Below are 23,966 nucleotides of genomic sequence, written 5' to 3' on the forward strand. Positions count from 1 at the left end.
GAGGTGGAGTGCTATTGAGAGAGAAGCTTTTGCTGTGGTCTGGGCACTGAAGAAGCTAAGACCCTACCTGTTTGCGACTCACTTCCGGGTTCAGACAGACCACAGGCCCCTCAGATGGCTCATGTAGATGAGGGGTGAGAATCCAAAACTCTTGAGGTGGTCCATTTCCCTACAGGAGATGGACTTTACGGTGGAACATCGCCCAGGGGTTGACCACGCCAATGCTGATGGTCTCTCCAGATACTTCCGCCATAGCGATGAGAGCTCCCAGGAGGTCGGGTAGCTCTCCCCACTTTCCGCTGGGGGGGACACATGTTAGACCTGACAGCCTTAGGGTAGTCACCCCTAACTTTTTGCCTGCCTCCCTCCACTTTTTGGACACTGTTTTTGCTGGCTTTTAGACTCTGCGCACTTTACCACTGCTAACCAGTGCTAAAGTGCATATGCTCTCTCCCCTAAAACATGGTAACCTTGAATCATACCTGATTGGACTATTAATTTACTTATAAGTCCCTAGTAATGTGCACTTTATGTGCATAGGGCCGGTAGATTAAATGCTACTAGTGGGCCTGCAGCACTGGTTGTGCCACCCACTTAAGTAGCCCCTTTTCCTTGTCTCAGGCCTGCCATTGCAGGGCCTGTGTGTGCAGTTTCACTGCCACCTCGCCTTGGCATTTAAAAGTACTTGCCAAGCCTAAACCTCCCCTTTCTCCACATCTGAGTCACCTCTAATGTGTGCCCTAGGTACCCCCTAGAGCAGGGTGCTGTGTGGGTGAAAGGCAGGACATGTACCTGTGTACTTTGCATGTCCTGGTAGTGTAAAACTCCTAAATTTGTTTTGCACTACTGTGAGGCCTGCTCCCTTCATAGGCTAATATTGGGGCTGCCCTCATACAGTATTGAAGTGGTAGCTGCTGATCTGAAAGGAGTAGGAAGGTCATATTTAGTATGGCCAGAATGGTAATATCAAATCCTGCTGACTGGTGAAGTTGGATTTAATATTACTATTGTAGAAATGGCACTTTTAGAAAGTGAGCCTTTCTTTGCACTTAAATCTTTCTGTGCCTTACAATCCACGTCTGGCTGGGCTTAGTTGACAGCTCCTTGTGCATTCACTCAGACACACCCCAAACACAGGGTACTCAGCCTCACTTGCATACATCTGCATTTTGAATGGGTCTTCCTGGGCTGGGAGGGTGGAGGGCCTGCTCTCACACAAAGGACTGCCACACCCCCTACTGGGACCCTGGCAGACAGGATTGAACTGAAAGGGGACCTGGTGCACTTCTTAGCCACTCTTTGAAGGCTCCCCCACTTCAAAGGCACATTTGGGTATAAAACAGGGCCTCTGCCCTACCTCATCAGACACTTGCTGGAGAAGAAACCTGAACCAGAACCTACATCCTGCCAAGAAGAACTGCCTGGCTGCTCAAAGGACTCACCTGTCTGCTTTTCTACAAAGGACTGCTGCCTTGCTGTTGGCCTGCTGCCTTGCTGAACTCTTGTCTGGCTGTAAAAGTGCTCTCCAAGGGCTTGGATAGAGCTTGCCTCAGGACCAAAAAGACTTCTCTTTTTCACTTGGACGCTCCTTGCGCCGAAATTTTCGACGCACTGCTTGTTCCGCGGCAAGAAAAACGCCGCACACCGACGCTGATCGACGGGACGCCTTTGGGGCGACCGAAACTTTGACGCACGGCCTCGCAAGGACAATGCCGCCCGACTTCCAAGGAGAAATCGACGCAACGCCTATCGTGAGATCGAAACTTTGACGCACGGCCCCGCAAGGACAACGCCGCCCAACTTACAAGGAGAAATCGACGCGACGCCTGCCGTGAGATCGAAACTTTGAGGCACGGCCCCGCAAGGACAACGCCGCCCGACTTCCAAGGAGAAATCGACGCAACGCCTGCCGTGAGATCGAAACTTCGACGCGCAGCCCCGCAGAACGACGCGCAGCCGGAAAACAAGCAGGAAAATCCACGCACAGACATGGGACATCTGGTAATCCCCGCGACCCACAGAAAGAGACTGTCCGCGCGCCGGAAAACGACGCACAACTTCCCATGTGAAAAATAACGACGCAAGTCTGTGTGTGCTGGGGAGAAATCGACGCACACACCCTTTTTCCACGCATCTCTTCTTCTGTGGCCCTCTGATGAGATTTTCCGCTCCAAACCAGGTACTTTGTGCTGAAAGAGACTTTGTTTGCTTTTTAAAGACTTAAGACATTCTTATATCACTTTCCAGTGATATCTCTACAAATTCACATTGCAACTTTATTCTTTGTGACCTACAATTATCCTGATAAATATTATATATTTTTCTAAACACTGTGTGGTGTATTTGTGTGGTGTTATATGGTGGTATTGTATGATTTATTGCACAAATACTTTACACATTGCCTTCTAAGTTAAGCCTGACTGCTCGTGCCACGCTACCAGAGGGTGGGCGCAGGATAATCTTGGATTGTGTGTGACTTACCCTGACTAGAGGGAGGGTTTTTGCTTGGACAGGGGGTAACCTGACTGCCAACCAAAAACCCCATTTCTAACAGAATGTCATGACAGCACTAATAAATATACATTGCACGAGAATCTCCTTGAAATAGTTCCTCTCGCTTGTTGAGGATTGGTTGTAATTCCTTGTCACTTTTAACGTTTTCCAGCTCATGGGGCACATGGGGCACATTTGCCAAACTATTTCGCAAGTTATCTCATTCTCACATACAGTGAAGGCATTGAGTGCGCCAGGACAGACGCCCTACTGCACCTAAAGGACTAGGAAGACTGAGTTAGATAAAGTTAATTAAAGACGCTTCCTGTTTGGACTGCACGCGCTTCTTGGTAAAACTTCTTTGTAACTCAGCATTGGATCAGATTTTGACTTTGTGGGGACAAAGCACTTTGCGTCAGAATAACTTCTGAGATATTTATGCTAGCGTACTCTGGCAGGCCAGCTTCATTCCGGTTGTTCTGCATGTCAACTAATTCATGGTACTCCGTATAATTCGTATCCAACCCGAGGTAGAAAATACAACTCTAGAGTATAAACAACTGTGAGTAAACGGTACTGCCAATATTAGTAAAGATTTCCAAATACATTGCTGCGTGAGGATCTTGAACTGGCACCTTTTCTGGATTGGGGAGCCAGTAGTGGTGTCTGAGGTGGGGGTTGATGCGGATCCATTTGGGGAGGGCCAGGATGAGTCTGGCTGCAGCATTCTGTATGGTCTGGAGTCTTCTGAGGAGCTGGGTGGAGATGCCAAGTTGGAGAGCGTTGCCATATTTGAGATGGCTGGAAATGAGGGCCTGAGTGACAGTCTCTCTGGTGTTGACTGGGATCCATCTGAAGATTCTGTGGAGCATGCGAAAGGTGTGGAAGCAGGAAGAACTGACTGTGTTGACTTGTTTCATGGTGAGTTTGCTATTGAGGATGATGTGTAGGTTGCTTGCATAGTCTGTTGGTGTGGGTGTCAGTCTGAGTTCTGCTGGCCACCAACTGTGGTCTCAGATGGAAGTGTTCTTACCGATGATCAGTACTTCTGTCTTGTCGGAGTTGAGTTTGAGGCAGTTGTCTCTTATCCAGTTGGTCATAGTGTCTCAGAGGTTGGCTTTGGCATTGGACGGGTCCTCGGTAAGCAAAAGGATTAGTTGAGTGTCTTCTGCATAGGAGATTATGTTGAGGCCATGGGATCTGATGATTTCTGCGAGGGGGGTTACATAGGTGCCAAACAGATTGGGGCTGTGGGATGATCCTTGGGGTACACCGCATATGATATACTTTGGTTCAGTGCTGAAGGGAGGCACCCGGATGCTCTGTGTGCATCCTGTAACGAACAAGAAGATCCACTTGAGGGCATATTGCTGTATGCCAAGGTTGTAGAGTCTGCTGATGAGTGTGTGGTGGGACACGGTGTTGAATGCAGCAGAGAGGTTAAGGAGGATCAGGGCCATAGTTTCTTCATGGTCGAGGAGAGTTCTAATATGTCATCTGATTGAGAGGCGTCAAGTAGGTGGTTATGTTCCAGGTATTCAGTGAACTGTTGGTTGATGGCTTTCTTGGATACTTTGGCCAGGTAGGGAAGCAGGAAGACTGGATGGTAATTTTTTAGATTGCTGGGGTCAGTGGAGTGTTTCTTTAGGAGAGGTCTGCCCTCTGCTTGTTCCATCTGTCTGGGAAGGCAGCTGTGGAGATGGAGGTGTTGATGATAATGGTGAGTTCCGTGCTGATAGGGTTGGTTCCGAGGTTGTACAGATGGTGGGGCAGGGGTCACTAGGTGCGCTGGAGTGGATGGAAGACATGATGGCTGTGGTGGTCTGAGTGGTGCGAGAAGACCAGGTGATGATCCTTTGGCTGGAGAGTGCTGGTTCGATGAGGTCAAAAGCAGTGGGGTGAGGTTGAAGTTGTTGTAGATGGTGCCAATCTTGCTGTGGAAGTAGTCCGAGAGGGTGTATCAGAGTTCTTGGGAGGGGTAGATGGTGTTCTCTGTGGCTGTTGGGTTGGAGAATTCCTTGACTATTTTGAAGAATTCCTTTGAGAGTTTGGCCACAGTATCGATGCGGGCTGTGATGGCTGCTTTTTTGGCTTGTTTGATGCGCAGGTGTTAGTTGCTGAGTGCTGTTTTGTGAGCAGCTCTGTTAGAGGAGTTTCTTGTTTTGTCTCTTGAGTCTGTAGCAGTTGCGCTTGGTGGTTCTAAACTTTGGGATGTACCAACTGGTTCGTTTTGAAGTTTTGTTGGTTTTTGCTGGTTTCAGCAGGGAGACTCTGTCTACGCCTATGGTGATCCATGTGCAGAAATCCTGGATGGCCTGCTCAACGTCTGATGAAGCTTTGCGTCGAGAGGTGCTGAGGGCTTGGTGACCACTTTGTCCTGGTTACCTCGCTCCAGCTGCAGTGTAATGAGTTGTAATGCTTGATGATGGTGTGCTCAGCATCGGAAATGGTGAAGTGAATGATGGCCTGGTCAATCCAGGTGAGTTCTGTGATGTGGCTGAATTTGATTTTGTTGCTGGAGGTGAAAATGGAGTCAAGTGTTTGTGCAGCTTTGTGTGTGGGTTTAATGACCAGTTGGGTGAGACCAATGTTGTTCAGATTCTCCAGGAGGGTGATGGAGTTGGGGTCGTTGGGGTTTTTGATGTGGAAATTGAGGTCGCTGAGTAGGATGTAGTGGAGGGAGTTGATGGCTGAGGGGGGCGATGAGAATGGAGACGGCACCACAGAAAGCCAGTCGGGGGCCTGTATATGAGTGTGCTTCTTATTGTGGCTTTGGCGTTGATCTGTAGTTGAAAGTTGAGGGTGTTCCATAAGAGGTGTGGGGTCGTCGTTGGTGATGGTGCATCGGATGGTTTCCCTGAAGATGTTGGCAGTGCCCTCACTGTGTTTGTTGGAGTAGTCTTGCTGTATCATCTTCTATCCATCAGGTGTTGCGGTCGCGATGTTGGGGTTCGAGGAGGGGTTGAGCCATGTTTCAGTGATGAAGGCCACATTGGGGAGAGGGTGATGATGGTGTCTTAGATTTCTGTGGTGTGTTTGCTGAGGGAAAGAGCGTTGTGGAGGCTAAAAGCCGCAAGTGAAACAAAACAACGCTGAACTTAACAGAAAGAACCAAGAGGCCTGAGCTGCAAACAGATAAAACCAACAAAACAAGGGAAATGTCAATAAAAATATGCTACTAACCAAACTGTGAAATTAGCAGTAAAAGTGAGTCTGTGGCACACAGGACCAATCCAGGAGGGCCTCGAGGGCTGGGGGTGAGGCATCGTCCTCGTACTGGTGGAGCTAATCAGCAGTCAGGGGAAGCAGCACAAAAGCCCTGGGGAAAGGTGGGAGGGTCTGGCAGGGAGGCGGGATGGCAGGAACCAGTGGGGGAGCGGGAAAACGAACAACGGGAGTGGGTGGGGGCCGAAAGCCATAACTAAAATGAAACAAAACTAAACCTAACAGAAAGGACTAAGTGGCCTGAACCACAAACTCATAAAACCAATAAGATAAGGCAAATGGCACTAAAAATGTTCTACTACCTACACTGTGCAATTAGCAGTGAATGTTAGCATGTGACAGGTGGGACTGAGCCAGGAGGGCCTCGAGGGCTGAAGCCAAGGTGTCATCCTTGTACTGACAAACTAATCAGTGGCCAGGGGGAGTGGCGTACAAGACCAGGGGTTAAGGGCTGATTCATGGAGTAAGAGGAATAGAAAACGGGTGCTATAACCATGGACGACCTAGATTATCTGAGAACTTTGGAAAATAGCAAAGGCCTGACAGTTGTTGCAAGTCTGTGTCCTGCAGCGAGACTGCCATTAAGCCAGCTTGCCTCAGCATGTATCACACTCCTCTACAGGGTGACAATACATGGTAATATTTGTTACCTTTGGACTGCAAAGAAGATCCAGTGTGACTGTCAAAGAAGCAAAGAAACAGGAATTAATTTCCTCATTCTTGTGGGCGCAAGTGAGAATAGGCCCTTTACTTCCATATTGCTATAATAGGACTGAAGAATACGGTTTTAAAAATCCTGAGTTACAAATTGTGGATAAAACAGGCACACATCATAAAATGGGTAGGCAGATGGGCTTTAAGCTTTTGTTTGGGACAGTCTCCATAATAGGATTAGAACATCCTTCCTCAACTCCAAGACGGGTCAATCATTAGAAGAGCAGCTGATGGTCTGGTGGACGTAGAGCTTAGCCCAATCCCAAATCGAGAGAAATGTTGTCTGCAAGTGCAAATGGTATGGAAATGTTCATGGTCCAAAGAAAAGGAGGTGGCGATGGAGAGAGATGCTGCTTAGCCATTTGGAAATAAAGAGAATAAAGAACAATCCTTGAGAATGAACTGACATTCAACCATCAGGCATGAGTGTCATAGAACTAGAATGTTGCCATCATAAATTCAGGCACTTTACATCTAGGGAATGATGAAAATAGGAGGCACAAGTCATTTTACACTCTGGACCCATCCCCAATAAGTAGAAAGTAAAGGAGCATATTTTAAGATGGACATTTAATGGCTCGTGTCTGAGAAGGAGCACAGAGATGTGCAATGTAAAGACCATACCTATTTTAGATTGGAGATTAAAGCTCAGCAGAAAGTGCTGTTGAAGCAGATATGCTAATTAAGAAATTATTAATGATATACATGTAACTACTAATGAGAAAATGCGTAGAGTACCTTTAAATCAATGTGAAGGCGCTTTATAAGATCCAGTAGAGATACATCGCATCCCAGAGTTTCCATGATTTGCCACAGCTTCTCCCTGTTTACCAAATCAAAGGCGCTGGATAAATCAATAAAAGCCATATGAATTGGCTCCCTTTTGGCAGTTACATATTTGTTAAGTATAAGATGCAGATTTAATACTTGCTCGACTGTTCCCAAACCGGGTCGAAAACCAAATTGAATTGGAGACAAAATTTGTGTCTGTAACACCCAATCCTCCAGGCGAGATAAAATCACACTACCCAAAATCTTAGCTGTGGAGTCAATCAAAGATATATGTCTGTAGCAGGAAGGGTCTTGCCTATTGCCTTTTTTAAAAATAGGGATAATAATTGCCAATTTCCAAGAAGAGGGTATATTAGTTTTGACAACATTTCTTAAAATATTTGTTACTTAAGGGCCCCAGAGATTGGGCATGGATTTAAAAATGTCAACGGGGACACCATCAGGGCCGGGGGCCTTCCCTTGTTTAGAGCGGGTTATGGCTCCAAGGATCTCATGTAGGTCAAAAGAAATATCTACGGTATTAATATTGGGGTCTGTATTAGTCCGGTTATTGATGTTATCCTCCCTGATTTGGAGATCATTTTCTGGATCGAATACTTTCCTAAAGTGGTTCAACCACACTTCTTCTACAATAAAACAGTCGTCAACCTTTTTGTTACTATCCGTAAAATAGGAATGATTGATCACTTTCCAGAATTTTGAGTAATCCTTCAGATTTGCAGTGGCCTGAAGCTCTTCCCATGCCTCAGACCTTATCTCTGATTTTCTTTTTTCCAAAGTGGCCTTATACTCCGCCCTGACAGATTTAATTAAGGGACAAGACGAAGGAACTGATTTAAGGGTATCCTTTAATTTTTTATGGGCGATAGAACATGCAGAGTCAAACCATTTATGGCCGGGCAAGCCCATAGTAGGCCTGTCCACCACCAGGGCGTGTGAAATGGCATTACTAATTTCAAATTCTTGAGCAATATGATCATGATCAAGCTGCTGAGATAAACATATGTTAATAGAGTCAAATCTAGATCTTTTGATTTCTTGATTAAAAATTGTTGGATTTATTCTATCCCACTTCAAGCGTTAACCGGAGTTTACATGAAAAGTAGTATTTCTTCTCAAGCCCTTATCCCTGGGTACCTGATCTATAATTAAGTCTAGGTTGATACACATAGGGTTGTGGTCACTGGCACAATGAGGGATTATCTTAAAATCACGAATTGAATGATAATCTGGGGAGCCAATAAGAATAAAATCAATAGTGCTCCCTTTCACATTCCCTTTATATCTACAGATAGTACCATGGACAAATTCATTATTATTAAGCCACTTGAAAAGCTTACATGCTCATGATACAGGTGCTGAAGTATAATTCAGAATTTATGGCATTTCTGCTTGTAGATGTAGTGGCAAAGACTAAGGAAGGTCCATTTTCCACTTTCCCCAACTCGGGGAAGTTTCTTCATTGTTGCTTAATATTTGTATATCCTGATTGGCAGTGAGAGGGATACAGGAACCACCCAGGAGTCCTTGTGGTCTACTATGCAGGACTGGCCACATGGTGTAACTTGACATTGTCAATCGAAAGAAAGCGGCTTTCTTTAGAACCAGGAAGCAGTGGTAGGATGACAGTACAAGTATATTACCAGGACTGGAACCAGTCAAATTCCTTTTTCACAGCAGTTTGTTTCCCAAACCCCAAAGTGGCTGCAGGTACAAAGAAGTATTCATCAGTGAACTGTTGTAATTCCTGTAAGACAGTGACATGTTCATTTATGTCAAAAGGTGTTTCTGCTGCCACCACGCCAGAGCCAACAAAATCTGGGACATACATAGGTGTGCTGAGCACAACCTTGTATGGGATACACCCTCCCAAGGGCTATATGAACAGATCATTTAGTGCTATCTGGACTTCATACAGTTGGTTAAGCCAGCTGCAACCGGTACCTGGTACTCTTGCTGTTAAGGATTGCTTTAAGTCTTGGTTTTTCCGTTCCACGTCTGCGTTATCCCCTGCCTAATGGAGAAGGGAAATGGTGTTGAACACCAATTGTGGCCATGGTGTCCTGAATGCCCTGGAGGCAAAGGCAAGGCCTGATCCAGATGGAATGAGGCATATGCCCCGGTAAAGACCTGCACATCTTTAATAACAGTTTGAGCGTCAGCTGATCATTGTGGCCAAACTCATAGAAATTTGGAGCATGAATCAACAGCGGCTACAATACATCTGTATTCACCATCAGGTTGTAAGACACAATGGTCCAGCTTCCCACAATGGAGTGGCATATTGAAAATTAGGAGGTGTTAGAAATCGGGTCTCTAGTTGGCAGAGGTATACACCCTTGTCCAAGTGGGGACCACAATCCTAGTCAGGGAAAGTCACACACAATCCAAATTATCCTGTGCCCTCCCTCTGGTAGCTTCAGTCAGGCATGACTTAGAAGGCAACGTGTAAAGTCTTTGTGCAATAAAATGACTAAAACTGTATGAAATAATGAAAATATATGAGAAAAATGTAATAATATGTCATAATGAGATGTATAACCTATGTTTTGCATTAATTTGTAGTGCTAAGTTAGCTGGACTAAAAGCCTAGTTTCCCTGGGCCTCACTCACTTGAAAAACTGAAATACTAAATGCTATGCAAAGGACTGGGAGCCAGCAATAACCCTAACCCACTCGATGTTCAAGTTACTTAGCTAGAATTTTCTGCAATGCACTGGCGGACAGGAGATGATGAAGACAATTTGATACAATTATGTGTAGAGCCGGCTAAATGTACTTTCCCAGGACTTAAACAATAGAGGAACTGACTGAAGAGGAATATGCAACAATTTCTATTCCTGATGAGCCGGATGATGAGGGCATCGTATGAAGAACCAATCCACATCTTTTTAACGGACTCATATGAAAATTAGTACATTTGGTAAACAAAAACTATAGGTTAAAGTCATATCTGCCGACTGACTGACCAATTAGCAATTAGGGGGATGGACTGGGAGACCCTTATAAAAAGTCATGACAAGGGGCAAAAATTCAGAGTTGCAGGAGGAGAATTGATGACGTCAGGAGGTGCTGATAGTGGGCTCAGATCTGTGAGCCTGATCCGTAGCTGACTAATTAATGACCTGAAGACGAAGACTGACTTGCTGCTGATCCATCCTGGATAGGTAGCTATGAAAATGTGACTGAGGATTTATTCCTTTTCTTCTAGGTACCCACTGGGCTGATTATAGAAATTCTCACTCAGGTAGATTTTTCCAAGTTGATGTTTTCTCCAAATTGCTTTTCGCATGAAGACCCACATGCTGATGGTAATCTTGGTTAGGCAGGCTGTTAAGGGTGATGTTGACAGTGACAATGACTGATGAACTTAATTGCTGAACTTCACTATTAATGCTGGTATTCTTAGCTTATGAAAACATTGCATTGTCGCAAATGATTTCGCCAAGAGTTGATGTTTTCAATTAATAAATTAATAAATTAAGTTGATTGAATAAAGATTGATCTAACAGACGATTTAGAGTTGTAATCAATAGGGAAATAAAAATTGTTAACGCCTTTCCGAGTTGTGGTTATTCATGAGTAGATGGTTTTAAGGTGTTTTCCTATAAAATGTTACCTTGATTATTGATTTGAATATTGGTCCAATGGTCACAGCATGACTAGAATACTCCATGCGATCCAAAAGGTTCATCGACCTATACGTGTCCCCTTGTAAGTTTACTTACTAAGGACCAGGTGCGCTATCAGTGCCCAAATTACTACGCAGTGCACATGCATATTTGGAAATAGCCGTGAGGAGCTGTGAAGATCTTCTTTTCGAAAGCATAAAAATCACCACTCTTGTTTTCACAAACTAAAACCCCCAACCACAGGAGCAAACACTTACACTTGCTTTCCTGACTATGATAGGCATGCTCTGTTATAGACAGGGCCGGCTTTAGCGCTGGTGGCGCCGAGAGCAACAATCTTTTTTGGAGCCCACACCCCCAGTTTCCTCCTCCTGATTCCCTCACTACCACCTGGCAAAAGTACTCCTCATCTCTCCACACCCACTCTCTCACATGCATTTCATTTGTTTAAAAGCGCTTGTAAAGGCTGGCTATTAATTCACTCAGCTATCCACATAAAATACATATCTTTTCTTTGCAGCAGGCATATTAACCCTCTGAGCTACTTAATGGTGAGTCAAAACTGCCCTCAGTCAAAACTCCCATCTCTCTTGCTAGCAGATATATTAAATCACAAGGGTTATCTTGACATTTTGATAGCCGGTGCTCTTAAATAATTAGTTATTGCTAAACACAGCGCTTCCCCTGAAGTCAGTGCCCCCCATCCTTCCAGGCCAGTGCCTAGTGCCCCCAGTGCAGCTTCACTGGACTCACTGCCGTAATGCTGGCCCTGTTAAGAAATATTACATTTCTACCCTTCCCAAAGCTTTCATAGGAGTTTCTGTGGACACACACTGTGAAGAGCTATCTGTCCCATAATGTGGTTACCCACTGTGCTCGTATGGTCGGATTTATTCGTCCTATTCATTTAATGCGGTGGAAGTGCTCTATGGTGCACATGCTCCAAAGCTGGGTGTCTTAGACACAGCCGCTCACAAAGTGACGCGGCCAGCCAGATTGTCTCCCTGTACTGTATGCTGGAATGTCACAAGTAAAGGGCAGCCAGGGCTCCTTACTTTACGCCCAACGCATTTGGGGTCCCTGCTCTGACAGTAAAACACCTTCAATATAAGACAGACAGCCCTACTTGTTCCCTCTAAATGCAGCTAACATGAAATTATGTTTATGTGGCTGTAAACACAGGAGCATATTTACAAGCCCCTAGCTCCACCCAGCACATCATTTTTTTACACCAAGGTGGCGTTAGGTAGGCCTTTCTCCCGCACCGTATTTAAAAACTGGTGAAATGCTTGCAATGCGCCACTTTATAAACCCTTGTGCCACATTATACCTGCGCCAGGCATAATGTATCCAAGGGGGGCATTCCCACGCAGGGAGGCTGAAAAAAATGGCACAGCGAAACTTACATTTCACTGTGTCATTATTTCCATAATTTTTTATGCCTGCTCAGAACAGACGTTAAAATGACGCACCCATTTTAATCAATGGGCCTCCCTGTGCTCTGCTGCACTAGCGTCAACATTTTTGATGGTAGTGCAGCAAAGCGCCACAACAGCATCAAGAATGTTGACGCTATTGTCCTAACAACCGCCATGGTGCAGCGTATTGTAAATATGCTGCAGCCATGGTGTTGTTAGGTGAGGCAAGAACGATGCAAAAAAAGTTGCACATCGGGAACGATGCAAGACTTTCTTGTAAATATGCCCCACAATGTTTTAACTTTTCATTCAGAACATGTCTTTGCTTTATCACTAGCCGCTTCTTAGTTCTGAAACCTATAAAAAGTCCTGCAAATGATTTGCCCTGGTTTCACCAAATCTTCTGAAGTGGCTGATTGGATGAAGGTCTTGTGTTTCTGGACTTGGCTGTAAGAGGGCCCCCTTACCTTTGTTGATGCACTTTATGACTCCATCTTCATTGGTGCACTTCTCGTCATCAGCACAGCCATGAGCCTCACAGTCCAGGCCATCAAGAGGACTGCAGGTGCAGGATTTGGAGCAGTCGTCTGCCAGGACCACCACACCCTGCTGTGGTGGAAACATGGGTAGTTTGTGTCAGTTTGATGTCTGGAACAGCATGAGACTGGCACAAAAAGGAAGGGAGAGGGGATAACAGGAGGCAAGATTGGGAACATTTTTTATTGATTGTATTCAAATAAACAACAGAGAAAACTCAGCTAAAAGGTAATTACAATTAGCTTGAGGTATGCTCCATCAATTTAATTTAAAGCCATTGTAGATGGACTTGAGTAGGAGTTGACAAGGAGGCACTGTGAACAGTCATGGCTTAGGGCACGGTTTATATGTTGATGGCAAATATACTCAGCCACGACGGAGTATCATATTTCCAACATAAAGGTCCACCCTCCCAATTTAAATGAGGGAGAACTCTTCATGTGGCTACAGCTGAGACTACCCCATCACTGCCAAAGCCAAACCTCTCCCACAGCCGGAAAGAGTGAGGGCCCTCTGGAAAACGGCTATATTTTCATCCACCCAACCAGAAAAGGCGGGCATTTAGCCTTTTTTTCACTGTCCATCACTGCCAGGCAAACCCTGATGGTGAGGGACAGTAAAAAACAAATAACGCTTCCCCCGCCATGCGAGATGACACCAATGGCGAGGGGAAACGACTTTTCTTCTTTTTATTTTCAAAGAGAAAATCCTTTTAAGACAAAACAATCCCAGAAGGCATGACAAACATTTAATAATAATAATTAACATGAACCCCGTGCAGCGCGTAACAAAGGCCCCCGCAGGTTCCTGAGCTCCAGGAGGCCCGCTCAGCCTGGCCTGAGAGCTCCTGAGTGAGATCGGAGGAGTCCCTACTTGTACTTTGCAGGGGGGTCACCTCAGGTTTCGTTACGCCTCTGACAACATGGGTGATAGAACAATCATTCCTAACATCGGAGGTGGCAACTACTGGTTTAGCATTGTAACTGGGTTTATTAAATCCCTTAAACTTTTGCTTCCAAAACATCTTGATAAAATAGTGAGTACATCACTGTGGCTATCATTCGCCATCTTTCTACTGGGTTGGAGGCAAGGACTCTTACAATCCGTTTCAACTATAATGGGCTGTTTTGGTGGTAGCTGACGATCTCAAAGCCGTTACTTTTTTTTTTGTGTCTGTCCAATGGGACCTGAGCACAATCTGGACTTGTTGCGTTTTAGGTCTTGTTCCTACTAGCAGCCTTCGGATGTGATAACACAGAGAGCAAAATTTCATGAAAATTCCTTAATAACCCAAATTTCAGCATTGCGTAATACTTCAGAAACACCCAACACAAGTGTTACATACACACAGGGGTTATGCACCTTTTCTATATATATATTCAGAGTCTCATTTAGAGTTTACAGACGGGATATTCCATCCCCAACATGGTAGATATCCTGTCCGCTGTATTACAAGTACATTACAGTCAATGCACTGCTCTTAACAGCGAACAGACCCTTAAGGCCTTAGGGTTTTGTAGAAGGGATGCTCCATGTCAAACATGGCATATGCGCCCATCGTATTTACGAGTGCATAATAGCCTATGGCACCTGTTATACAGGGGATGGAATATCAATCACGTGTTCACAGAATATCCTTTCCTCCAGGCTCTACATAAGTCCTCAGTTTTGGTGTTATGCCTCTATGAGAAGAAACTCACTTGGATTGCAGTGTACCTGGCACGCTTTCACAGAAAGACGCTGACTGCAACAAGTGCTTTATAAAAGCAATGTAACTCATGTTTCCGGGCTGTATTTTATAATCTTGGGGAACACAGAGCATGATGCACGACTTCCGTCCATATCAGTTCCCCCTCACTTTATCCTGTAATCTGCTTGGTGGTATAACAGGCTGGGGCTGAGACTCCCTCTATAGACTAAAGTGCATACGTTTGTCAATGCACGTAAATAATTTTTAAAGGCTTTCAAACTCCAGCGGTGATTCAGCCCTTGTCCCCATCCATGGCCGGACTGGACAACGGGGCAGGCAGCTATTCCTCGAGAGGCCGGAGCTCCAGGAGGCCGTTTCTGACACATGGAGGCCGGTTTTGGCCTCCGGGAGTGCTGATGCACATTACGTGATCCCTGCGGCAACTGGAAAGACTTTCTCATTTTGTTGTGATTTTTTTTAGCAACTTCTACCGCGCATCAGCACATCTGCGCATGGGGCTGAATATATCATTTTTTGCCGGGGCTGTTTTAAGTTCCCAGTCCGACCCTGTTCGAATCCTTACCTTCCACCCTTGGGAAAAAGGGTGGAGATGGCCTGTTCGTTACATTACAACATGCGGAAAGAGGAATAATTGTATCAAAGGAGCAGGCCTCAGTGGCGGCTCCTCTGCTTGGGCGGAGGAGTGTCGCCCCCCCCCAGCAGCAACCGCTGCAAATCCTTTAATAAGGAAAGGATAATAAACATAGTTTATTATCCTTTCCTTGTTAAAGAGCCGGGCATATGGGGTGACGAGTAGTGAGGGGAGTGCACGGTGTACTCCTCAGTGCACATGTATGTTTGGCTGACCATCTTGGACCGGCCAAACACACATGCGCACAGGGCTCTTTCCAGCCCCGCAATACAGTCTGCCTGGAAGCGCCCAGGCTGGGAGCACGCAGCCAATCCTGATGTTGCTTTGAGCAGCATCAGGATTGGCCGCAGGGCAGGCTGGGAACCTGTGCTTGCCTGCAGCGACGGAGGAGAGGAGCGGGCGTGCGGACCGAGGTAAGTTTAAAAAAAAATATATATTACTTTTTAATGTTTTTAATGTCCCCTCCCCCGTCTCCCCCGCGTGTCGCCTCCTATGGCCCCGTGAGCCGTGACTGGGCTCAGGGTCTCCCTGAAAGTTCTCCATAAATGCTGTTCGGGCCAGTAACACTGCAGGTGAGACTTTTCCCCCCTCAGACTAATCTAGCGGTATCGGTCACTCATGAGGAGCAGGGGCACTGTGTCATTCTTTGGCCTGCTTGTAATTGTCCGTAAGAGTGTGTTATGGCCTAGAAGTGAAAACGCCACAAAACCTGGGACAGAGGGAAATACATCCTTGTGGGTGGGGTCCCCATCGGCCATATCCCTGTTGCTTTATAGCTGCTGGACAAGTAGCATTCATTGCACAGGCGGATGAGAAGGTGGTCCCCTCTCCATCTTTGCTTTTATATATGCCTGTACATTCCGAATTTCAGATGTGTCTGACAACTTTTAAGAGGCCACATCCCCATTTTAGGTACCCTCTCGAAACTGGATTTAGTCAAGATAACTTTTGAGCGCAAACAACAAATCTTCCAAAACAATCTTCACTTGCCAAAGGCCGAGAAACACCCTAATGTGCATTTGTATGTCATGAAGGTCAAATAATCACTGTAGTTGTTTCCTACCGGGTAATATCTTCCATCTACAAAGCATCCACACTTGTCCATTGGCACACACTGCTGTCCATCGAAGAGCAGGTCCCCATCACATTCACAGCCTTCTACACAGTCCCGAGGACAGTCCCACGGATCAACGAGTGCAAAGCAGCTGGAGGCACAGATGTTGGAGCAGGTGCTGGAGCTGCTGTTTGCAGGACAGTCCATTGCTGGAAACAAAGAGCAGCATTGTTTACTATAAATGCATATACTCCCATTGGTTGCTGAGCATGGCATAAGGTTAGCACAGAGATCAGAACAAATGAGAACTATCTTACAGAGAATCAGGGCGACAGGTTAGTAACAATACATAAACGTAGAGGAATTCGCTACAGAGCTTTGCAAAACATTTCAAAGTAAACAGCAAAGCCTAAATTTATTACTGATTGAAAACAAACAATGTCACTAATGCTCACATCAAATGCAGAATGATCTGGCACAAAATTATCTTGGTGGTAGTGCTGACAGTAATGGAACTGGTGCCAATGGTGGTGGTAATTGCGGTGGTGTAATGCTAGAAGTAGTGACACCAGTCTTAGTGGTGGAGATGGTGGGCATAGTGCTGGTCGTGGTAGTAGTGGTGAGGTGATGATAGTGGTGATGTTGGTGGTGATCGTGCTTTGGTGTTGGTAATTGTGGTCATAATGGTGATGGCGTTGGTCATAATGGTGGTGGTAAATGTAGTAACTATTGGTCGCAGTAGTGGTAATGGTAAAGATGGTGGTGGTAAAATGGTGATACTGATAGTGGTGGCAACGACAGCGGTGAAATGGTGGAGGTCGTGCTGATGTAATGGTGGTGGTAACAGTGACAACAGTGTTTCAAGCGGCAACAGTGAGTGTGCCAGTACTGATGGTAGTCGTAATAAAAGTGATGATGGTTGTAATGGTGGAGCAATAATGGTTGTGGCGGTAATGGTTAAGGTGGTATTAGTGGTAATGGCAGTTGTAGTGGTAATGGCAGATATGGTAATGATGTTTGTAACAGTGGTGTTGATGGTGCCTGTGGTAACGGTGGTGATGTAATTGTAAGGGTGGCAGTAATGGCGGTGGTAATGGCAGCAGGGCCGTTAATAGTGAGCTGGTAATGGTATTGTGGTGGTAATGACAAAGGTAGTGCTAATGGCAGACATGGTTGTAATGTTGGTGATGCCAGTAGTAGTTGTGGTGGTGGTAGTGGTTTTGATTTTAATAATGGTGGATGTAAGGATGGTAATGGCAGTGGTGGTAGTGGATGTGATGGTGATGACGGTGTTATAGTGTGGTAGTATTGATGGGAATGGTGTAGGAGTAATTGTTGACATAATATTTTGGACACAATATTTATGTCGGGCGCTATTTCTGTATAATATATTTTGACAGGTGGATGAGTCTCAGCGCTCAAAGCTTCATGTGCATGATTAGCATTTCCACACTCACGACAGAAGGAGTCGCTCCTCCAGGGCCGGATCGTCACCCCAGCAGCCTGGCAGTCAGCCACGTAGCTCTGAATGTTGTGACACAGCCTCATTCTGTCTCCATTGGCAGCACATAGGTCATACACACAGTTTTCAAAGTAGGCGTCCGGTTTGATGGCGCTGTGGCAGTCCCTCAGAGGCCCGGCCACATCTGTGAGGAAACCACAGTACTCCTTGTTTCTAAAGACCGCCTTCTTGTCTTCGCTGCAGGTGAAGCAGGGGTTGTCGGGGGCTCCGCAGGTGACCGGGTCACAGGGCTCCTCTGCCTGCACCGCCCAGGCTGCCCCAAAAGCATTGACATCCGTGGTGAGCTGCCCATCAGGAAGGGTGAACTCGCCTGAGGTGTCCCCATTGTAGTTCCCGCACAGGCCGCGCATCTCGCCCTTGTAGCTCCCCGGCACGGTGACTTTGACATAGTTTTGCAAGTCGAACTGTATATCTAGGTGAAAGTCAGACTGTATCCGGATAGTCATCCCATGCTGAAAGGCTCTGACTCTTCCATCCATCAGGCTGACGGGGAGTCTGTTTATCACTCCATCCACCTAAAATGGAAGCATTAGCAAAAACATATTCAGCAAGATATATGCACTGAACATCATAGGACTTGTATTGCTCATTAATGTAATAAACATAAACATGTTCTGAACTGTAAGCCTGAAACACAGGGAATAAGACAAAAGGAGCAAATGGAAGCTGGCCAGAGAAACCTTTGTATTGACTGAGAGATAGAAGTATGCCAAGATCCAGATGTGGTTCAGTCAGTAGTACGCTAATTTTGCTGCAGATTGATGCTAGAGTCAGAAGTTAGTAGATACAACTTAAATTGCGTTGCTAAGGAACTAAGGGTGTCAACCACAAACATAGAGGGGCTTATAAGTGCCTCTATCTTGTGGAGAGAATTCTGCGGGCAGATGAGCTGGGCATGGGGCCAACCAAAATCTGCAATGCACAACCACAGTTCAACCCTGTCTGCAGCCTTCTGTTTTCCTTTACTCAAAGCATACAGGCGAATCCAGCCCCCAACCCCCAAGCCCCCACTGTGCTTGTCCTAAAATGCACACTGAGTTATGTCTGCTGCTAGGTGGCACATTGTGTTGTGTTCACACAGAAATTGTGCACTGATCCTGGTTAAAAGTGCACGTGCCCAGACCCTCTTTTGTGTGTGTTTTCAGCCACTGAGAGTAGGTACTGTCCTTAAGGGGACAGAAAGCAGGGCCTAACTTCACCAACTCCTCCTGTACATGACCAAAGACCATGCACAGTGTGTTTAGTACATACATGTGTGCTGGGTTTAGGACCGGGTCAAAGGCCATGAACTATGCTCAACTCAGGCTGGTCAAGGCTGACGGCCTTGCACGGAGGGTCATATCATCACTGGCCTCTACTCCAAATCTGAAGACATGTGATTGGGGGCAGTGCCTGACCAGAGATCACATCTTGATCACATCTTGCAACAAAACGCTGTGTGCATGGTAAAAGGGCTTGTAGAATCTTGCATCAAAACTTTGCTGTGCATGGTAAAAGGCCACCCAACCCGAGATCATGAGGAAAGGCGAAAGGCACAGGACCTCAATGAAGGCCAGGCCCTTTCCCCACTCCAGGGTAATCGACAAACCTTCCACAAAAGGTCTTAAACCGGAAGACTCCACATCAAGATTTGATGACTTAAAATAGTACTGTAATTGAGCACTTATAGTGGCCCTATACATCCAAAGAGCAGTGCTTTGGTGAATGCATAGGCACATCATTTCCTTACTCGTCAGTTCTCAAGGAACATTTAGCCTCTGAAACTGACCAGTTATGATTATGATCACCTCTGGAATATTTCATTAGGGGAAATCTTAAATGGACACTTAAATGGAAAGAAACACAAATTACACATTACACTTAAAACGACAGCTAAGAATTCTGCATTATTTAGTGGTTTGAATACATGTTGTAATTTAAATAAGTTGTGCTTTTAACTGGTAATTATTGGTATATTGTTTGAGGGGTCATGAGCACTGCATTTGGTGTGTGATACAAGGTAACCGAGCATGGTGTCCAAGCATGGTGTCCGAACAGCACAGCTTAACTACTTTCAGTAGAGCTGCCATAGTGCTGTTCCACCGAAGGCACAGAGATCCCTCTTGCATGGCGGAGAACTCCAAACATGGTGGGCTGTAGTCTGCCCCGATACAATAGTGGAAAACTGTGAAGTTTGCCAATCTCTAAAGGATGGCCATAGTCCCTGGTCTGTGACTTTCAGCTATATAAGCAATATCACGTCCCTGGAAATCCACTGACACAGAGTATATCATGTATATGTAAATGTTTGAGCATTTTCATTGCACAAAATGCAGTGATATAAGGAGCACTATTTCTCAGCCATATGGTATTTCAAAGATGTCAGTGAACTACGAATTACATCCAAAATGAGGTCTGGATTTAGTCTGATTTCCAGCTTTCCTGTTAACTATTGTGCACTCGAACAAGTTACTCACTTTTGGTAACTCTCTTTCTAGTGGATACTATATCTAACAGCAGATGCCTCACTTTGTGAATACCCCAGGTGCCAGTCTGGATGTGGATATTTTTCTCAGTAATTACCTTTCACATTAGTAGGTGGCATCATGTTGCTCTGTGCTGGCTCCATCGCACGCTGGAAGTGACATCAAGGCCACAATAAAACAACCACCTCCGCATGTCAACAGCAATTTCTTTCTGATATCCGTCCATGGCGTCAGACGCATGGTTCTTAGGGATGGCCAGGAGGGGGTGTACGGTTATTGGACAGACGGGGCATGCAGCTCAATCATGCAACAAGCTGAATTGATCCCAAAGAGGAATACTGTCTTCAATACGAGGAACCTCAGGGAGGAGCTGTGCATATGCTTGAATGGAGAGCACATTAAGAATGTAACAACCAGACTAATGTCCCACATGTACCACCTGGTGAGGTCCACCCGTAGGATTAAGGAGGCCAAGAGCCCAAGAAGCCACAAAGCTACTCTCACTGAGACCCAGGTCAAAGGTTGAAACAGTGAAATCATAGCCCAAATATCCTGGACGAGTTGAGCAGGAGGGAAGGCTGTAATCAGCACCATGTGCAGGATGGCTCCAATGAAATGGAGCCTCTGTGAAGTAGTCATGTATGACTACAAGTTGACCATCATCTAGCGGTAGTTCATTGTTATTTGAGGCGAGCCTGCCTTTAGCAACCTGTCACTGAGGTTTAGGAAGACTGATATTCCCAACCTCCTCAGATGGGCACCAGCCACCACCATCACTTTCGTGAACACTCAAGGGGCGCTGGTGACAGATAGCACAGATAGCGTCTGTGGGATTGCAGGACAGGGATGCGAAAATATGCATCCTGCAAATCAAATGTCACTATCCAGTGGCCTGGAACCAGGGATGACAGAACCTGGGCCAAACTGTGCCTTTTGAACTTTCCTCTCTTGAGGATGAAGTTCAGGGGCCAGAAGTCTAGAAATGGGTGAAGTCCTCTGTCCTTTTTTAGCACCAGAAAGTAGCGAAAATAGCATCCATTCCAGATTGCTGATGTTGGTATCATCTTTATAGCTCCCTTGTCCATGAGAGTGTGAACTTCTTGTTGGAAAATGGACAAGTGGTCCTCCGGAAGCTGTTCTAGTGTAAGCGGCATGTCTGAGAGGGTAGAGGTGAAGAGCAAGGCATAAAGCACTGGACAATTTGAAGTACCCATCAGTATGTTCTGATTCTTTGCCACTTGCCAGAGGGACTTGGAAGGGTACCGGAATTTTGCAAGGCCTCTTTTAAGGTCTGAATCTACTGAGGCATCAGCGATAGACCTGGCAACTAGGGCTGGATTGGGACTAATGCAGGAGTTGGTTCTGCAGTCTGTGGCCAAGATCTGGTGGTATATACCAAGATCTGGTGGTAGACCCGTGCAATGTCTCCTGAAAAGACTGTCTGGATGTTTCTTCTTTTTTGACTCACCTGAAAATGTGGAGAAGGATTAAGATCTCTCTCTGTAGTGGACTAGGGCCAGAAAACGCTTCCACACCCTCTGCAATCAGGATAAGGCCTTCTGAGCTTTCCTATGGTGTGGTGCTCGGCGACGCAGAGTTTGGCCTGAGGTTCCCATATGGTCTTCGGGTTCATCTGCGGACATCTGTTGCACAACTTCAACTTGTGCAAGGAGCTGAGACACCAGAGACAGACCTTCTGCAGTTCTGTCACTGATATTATTTTCAATCTTTACATAGTTCAAAAACTGTTATTTTAGGAGGAGACATGTACCTTGCACACTGGTAAACTTTGAGAAAATGTTTTCTGAAACCGAGGGGGCAAGCTTTGGATCTCCATCGGAAGGGATAGAAAGAAAGGAACTGATGTTGACATGATGATGAAGTGGTTATTTGTGGCTCAGATGTCAGTTCTGTGGCAGGACAAACACAACATGGAACTGCACACCACCACCTACCAGCATGTGAGGAAATTGCTGAGAACAATTTTGGAATCCAGTCTGGCACTAGGGGATATGCAGAATGTGAGGAATCTATGGTTAGAAGAATGATGACTCTGAGGTTAGAAGAATACACCAGAAAAAGAAGTGTATTTAAATAATGGCCCAAACCACTCTGCAAAGCTTCACTATTGACCATTCTTTAATTAGCATCTTTTTCACCTAAACCTAGTAAAATCTAATTGTTCTATTTGCAATAATGAGGATGAAGAACACCACCCTCAGGTTCATTACTCTGTTAGCCAGTGGAATTAGGCTATGGTCTTACCCCAGCTAAGTGTCTGCCAGAAAGTTAGAAGTCACACCCAATTCAATCACCTAATTGCCACCTGTTTTGCCACTTTGAAATTGTGGAGGAAGGTGTTCCCTTTGCTTCAAATGGATATCTGCAAAACTTCTGTCCAGACACTAATCACCTTTTGCTTGGAATATAGGAATTCCCTCTACTTGAGTTCACTGGTGCCCGGACTTCAGGTCATTCAAAATTCAGTGGCAAGTCTTTTCATCACTCTTTCTAGCCTGCTCACATTCAATACTACTCGTGGGCCTGCAGGACTGGTTGTGCCACCCTCAATAGTAGCCCTGTAATCATGTCTCAGACCTGCCACTGCAGTGTCTGTGCGTGCAGTTGTAAACTGCTAATTTGACTTGGCAAGTGTACCCACTTGCTTGGCCTAAACTTTCCCTTTTCTTACATGTAAGACACCCCTAAGGTAGGCCCTAGGTAGCCCCATGGGCAGGGTGGAGTGTATGTTTAAGGTAGGACATATACTAATGTGTTTTATATGTCCTAACAGTGAAATACTGCTAAATTTGTTTTTCATTGTTGCAAGGCCTATCCCTCTCATAGGGTAACATGGGGGCTGCCTTTAAATATGATTAAAGTGTATATTCCCTTTGGGAGCAGATAGACATATGGAGTTTGGGGTCTCTGAGCTCACAATTTAAAAATACATCTTGTAGGAAAGTTGATTTTGAGACTGTGTGTTTGAAAATGTCACTTTTAGAAAGTGAGCATTTTCTCACTTAAACCATTCTGTAACTCTGCCTCTTTGTGTATTCCCTGACTGGGTCAGTTTGACAGTAGGGCTGTTTGCATCTCTCTCTAGACAGTGACATAAAGGGAGCTGGGGTGTAGCCTGCATATCCTGATGAGCCATCTGTGCTAGGAGGGAGGGGAGGGGTCGTCACTCACACCTGAAAGGGCTGTGCATGCTCTCACACAATGCAGTCTCTAACCCCCTGGTGTGTTCCTGGGGCTTGGCCTGGGCAAGGCAGGATTTCACAAACAAGAGAGACTTTCCTTTAAAGTAGGCCTACTTCAAAGGGCAAAATGGGTATAAGAAGGGCACCCAAAACCACAGACTTTAGATCTCTTCTGGAAATCAAGCGGAACCTCTGCCTTGAGAAGAGCTGAAGAGCTGAGGAGAAGTGCTGCCCTGCCTGTGATTGTGCTTTGTAGAGCTATCCTGCAGTTGCTGCTTCTACCTGGTGAAAGGGGACAAAGACTGGACTTTGTTGTGCGTTCCTGCTTGTGAAGAGATTTCCAAAGGCTTGTCCTGAGCTTGCCTCCTGTTGTTGAAGTCTCAGGGCCATCAAGGACTTCCCCTGCCAGCACCTGGACTCTATGCTGAGACTCCTGCCCTGCCAAGTGGTGCCCTATCCAGTTCCTGGGGCCTTGACAGGTGAAGCTGGAAGACCAAGCTTGAAAATCCACGCACAGACCGTCGTGCGGGGATATTTCTGACACAACCTCCTGGGCACGGCTGAGAACG

At 45.8% G+C, this 23,966-nt stretch overlaps 1 protein-coding gene across 1 annotated transcript in view; it reads right to left on the reverse strand.

The window, feature by feature from the left end:
* Positions 1 to 23,966, reverse strand: part of LOC138246476 (IgGFc-binding protein-like) — a 372,467-nt gene that overhangs the window by 156,129 nt on the left and 192,372 nt on the right. The window contains exons 17-19 of the mRNA XM_069201113.1: positions 17,665 to 18,244; positions 16,217 to 16,416; positions 12,742 to 12,883 (exon numbers count right to left, since the gene is read on the reverse strand). Of these exons, the coding sequence (XP_069057214.1) occupies positions 12,742 to 12,883; positions 16,217 to 16,416; positions 17,665 to 18,244 (922 nt within the window). The remainder of the gene's footprint in view (positions 1 to 12,741; positions 12,884 to 16,216; positions 16,417 to 17,664; positions 18,245 to 23,966) is intronic.

The sequence above is a fragment of the Pleurodeles waltl genome, chromosome 7 (genome assembly GCF_031143425.1).
Source record: "Pleurodeles waltl isolate 20211129_DDA chromosome 7, aPleWal1.hap1.20221129, whole genome shotgun sequence".
Lineage (NCBI taxonomy): Eukaryota > Metazoa > Chordata > Amphibia > Caudata > Salamandridae > Pleurodeles > Pleurodeles waltl.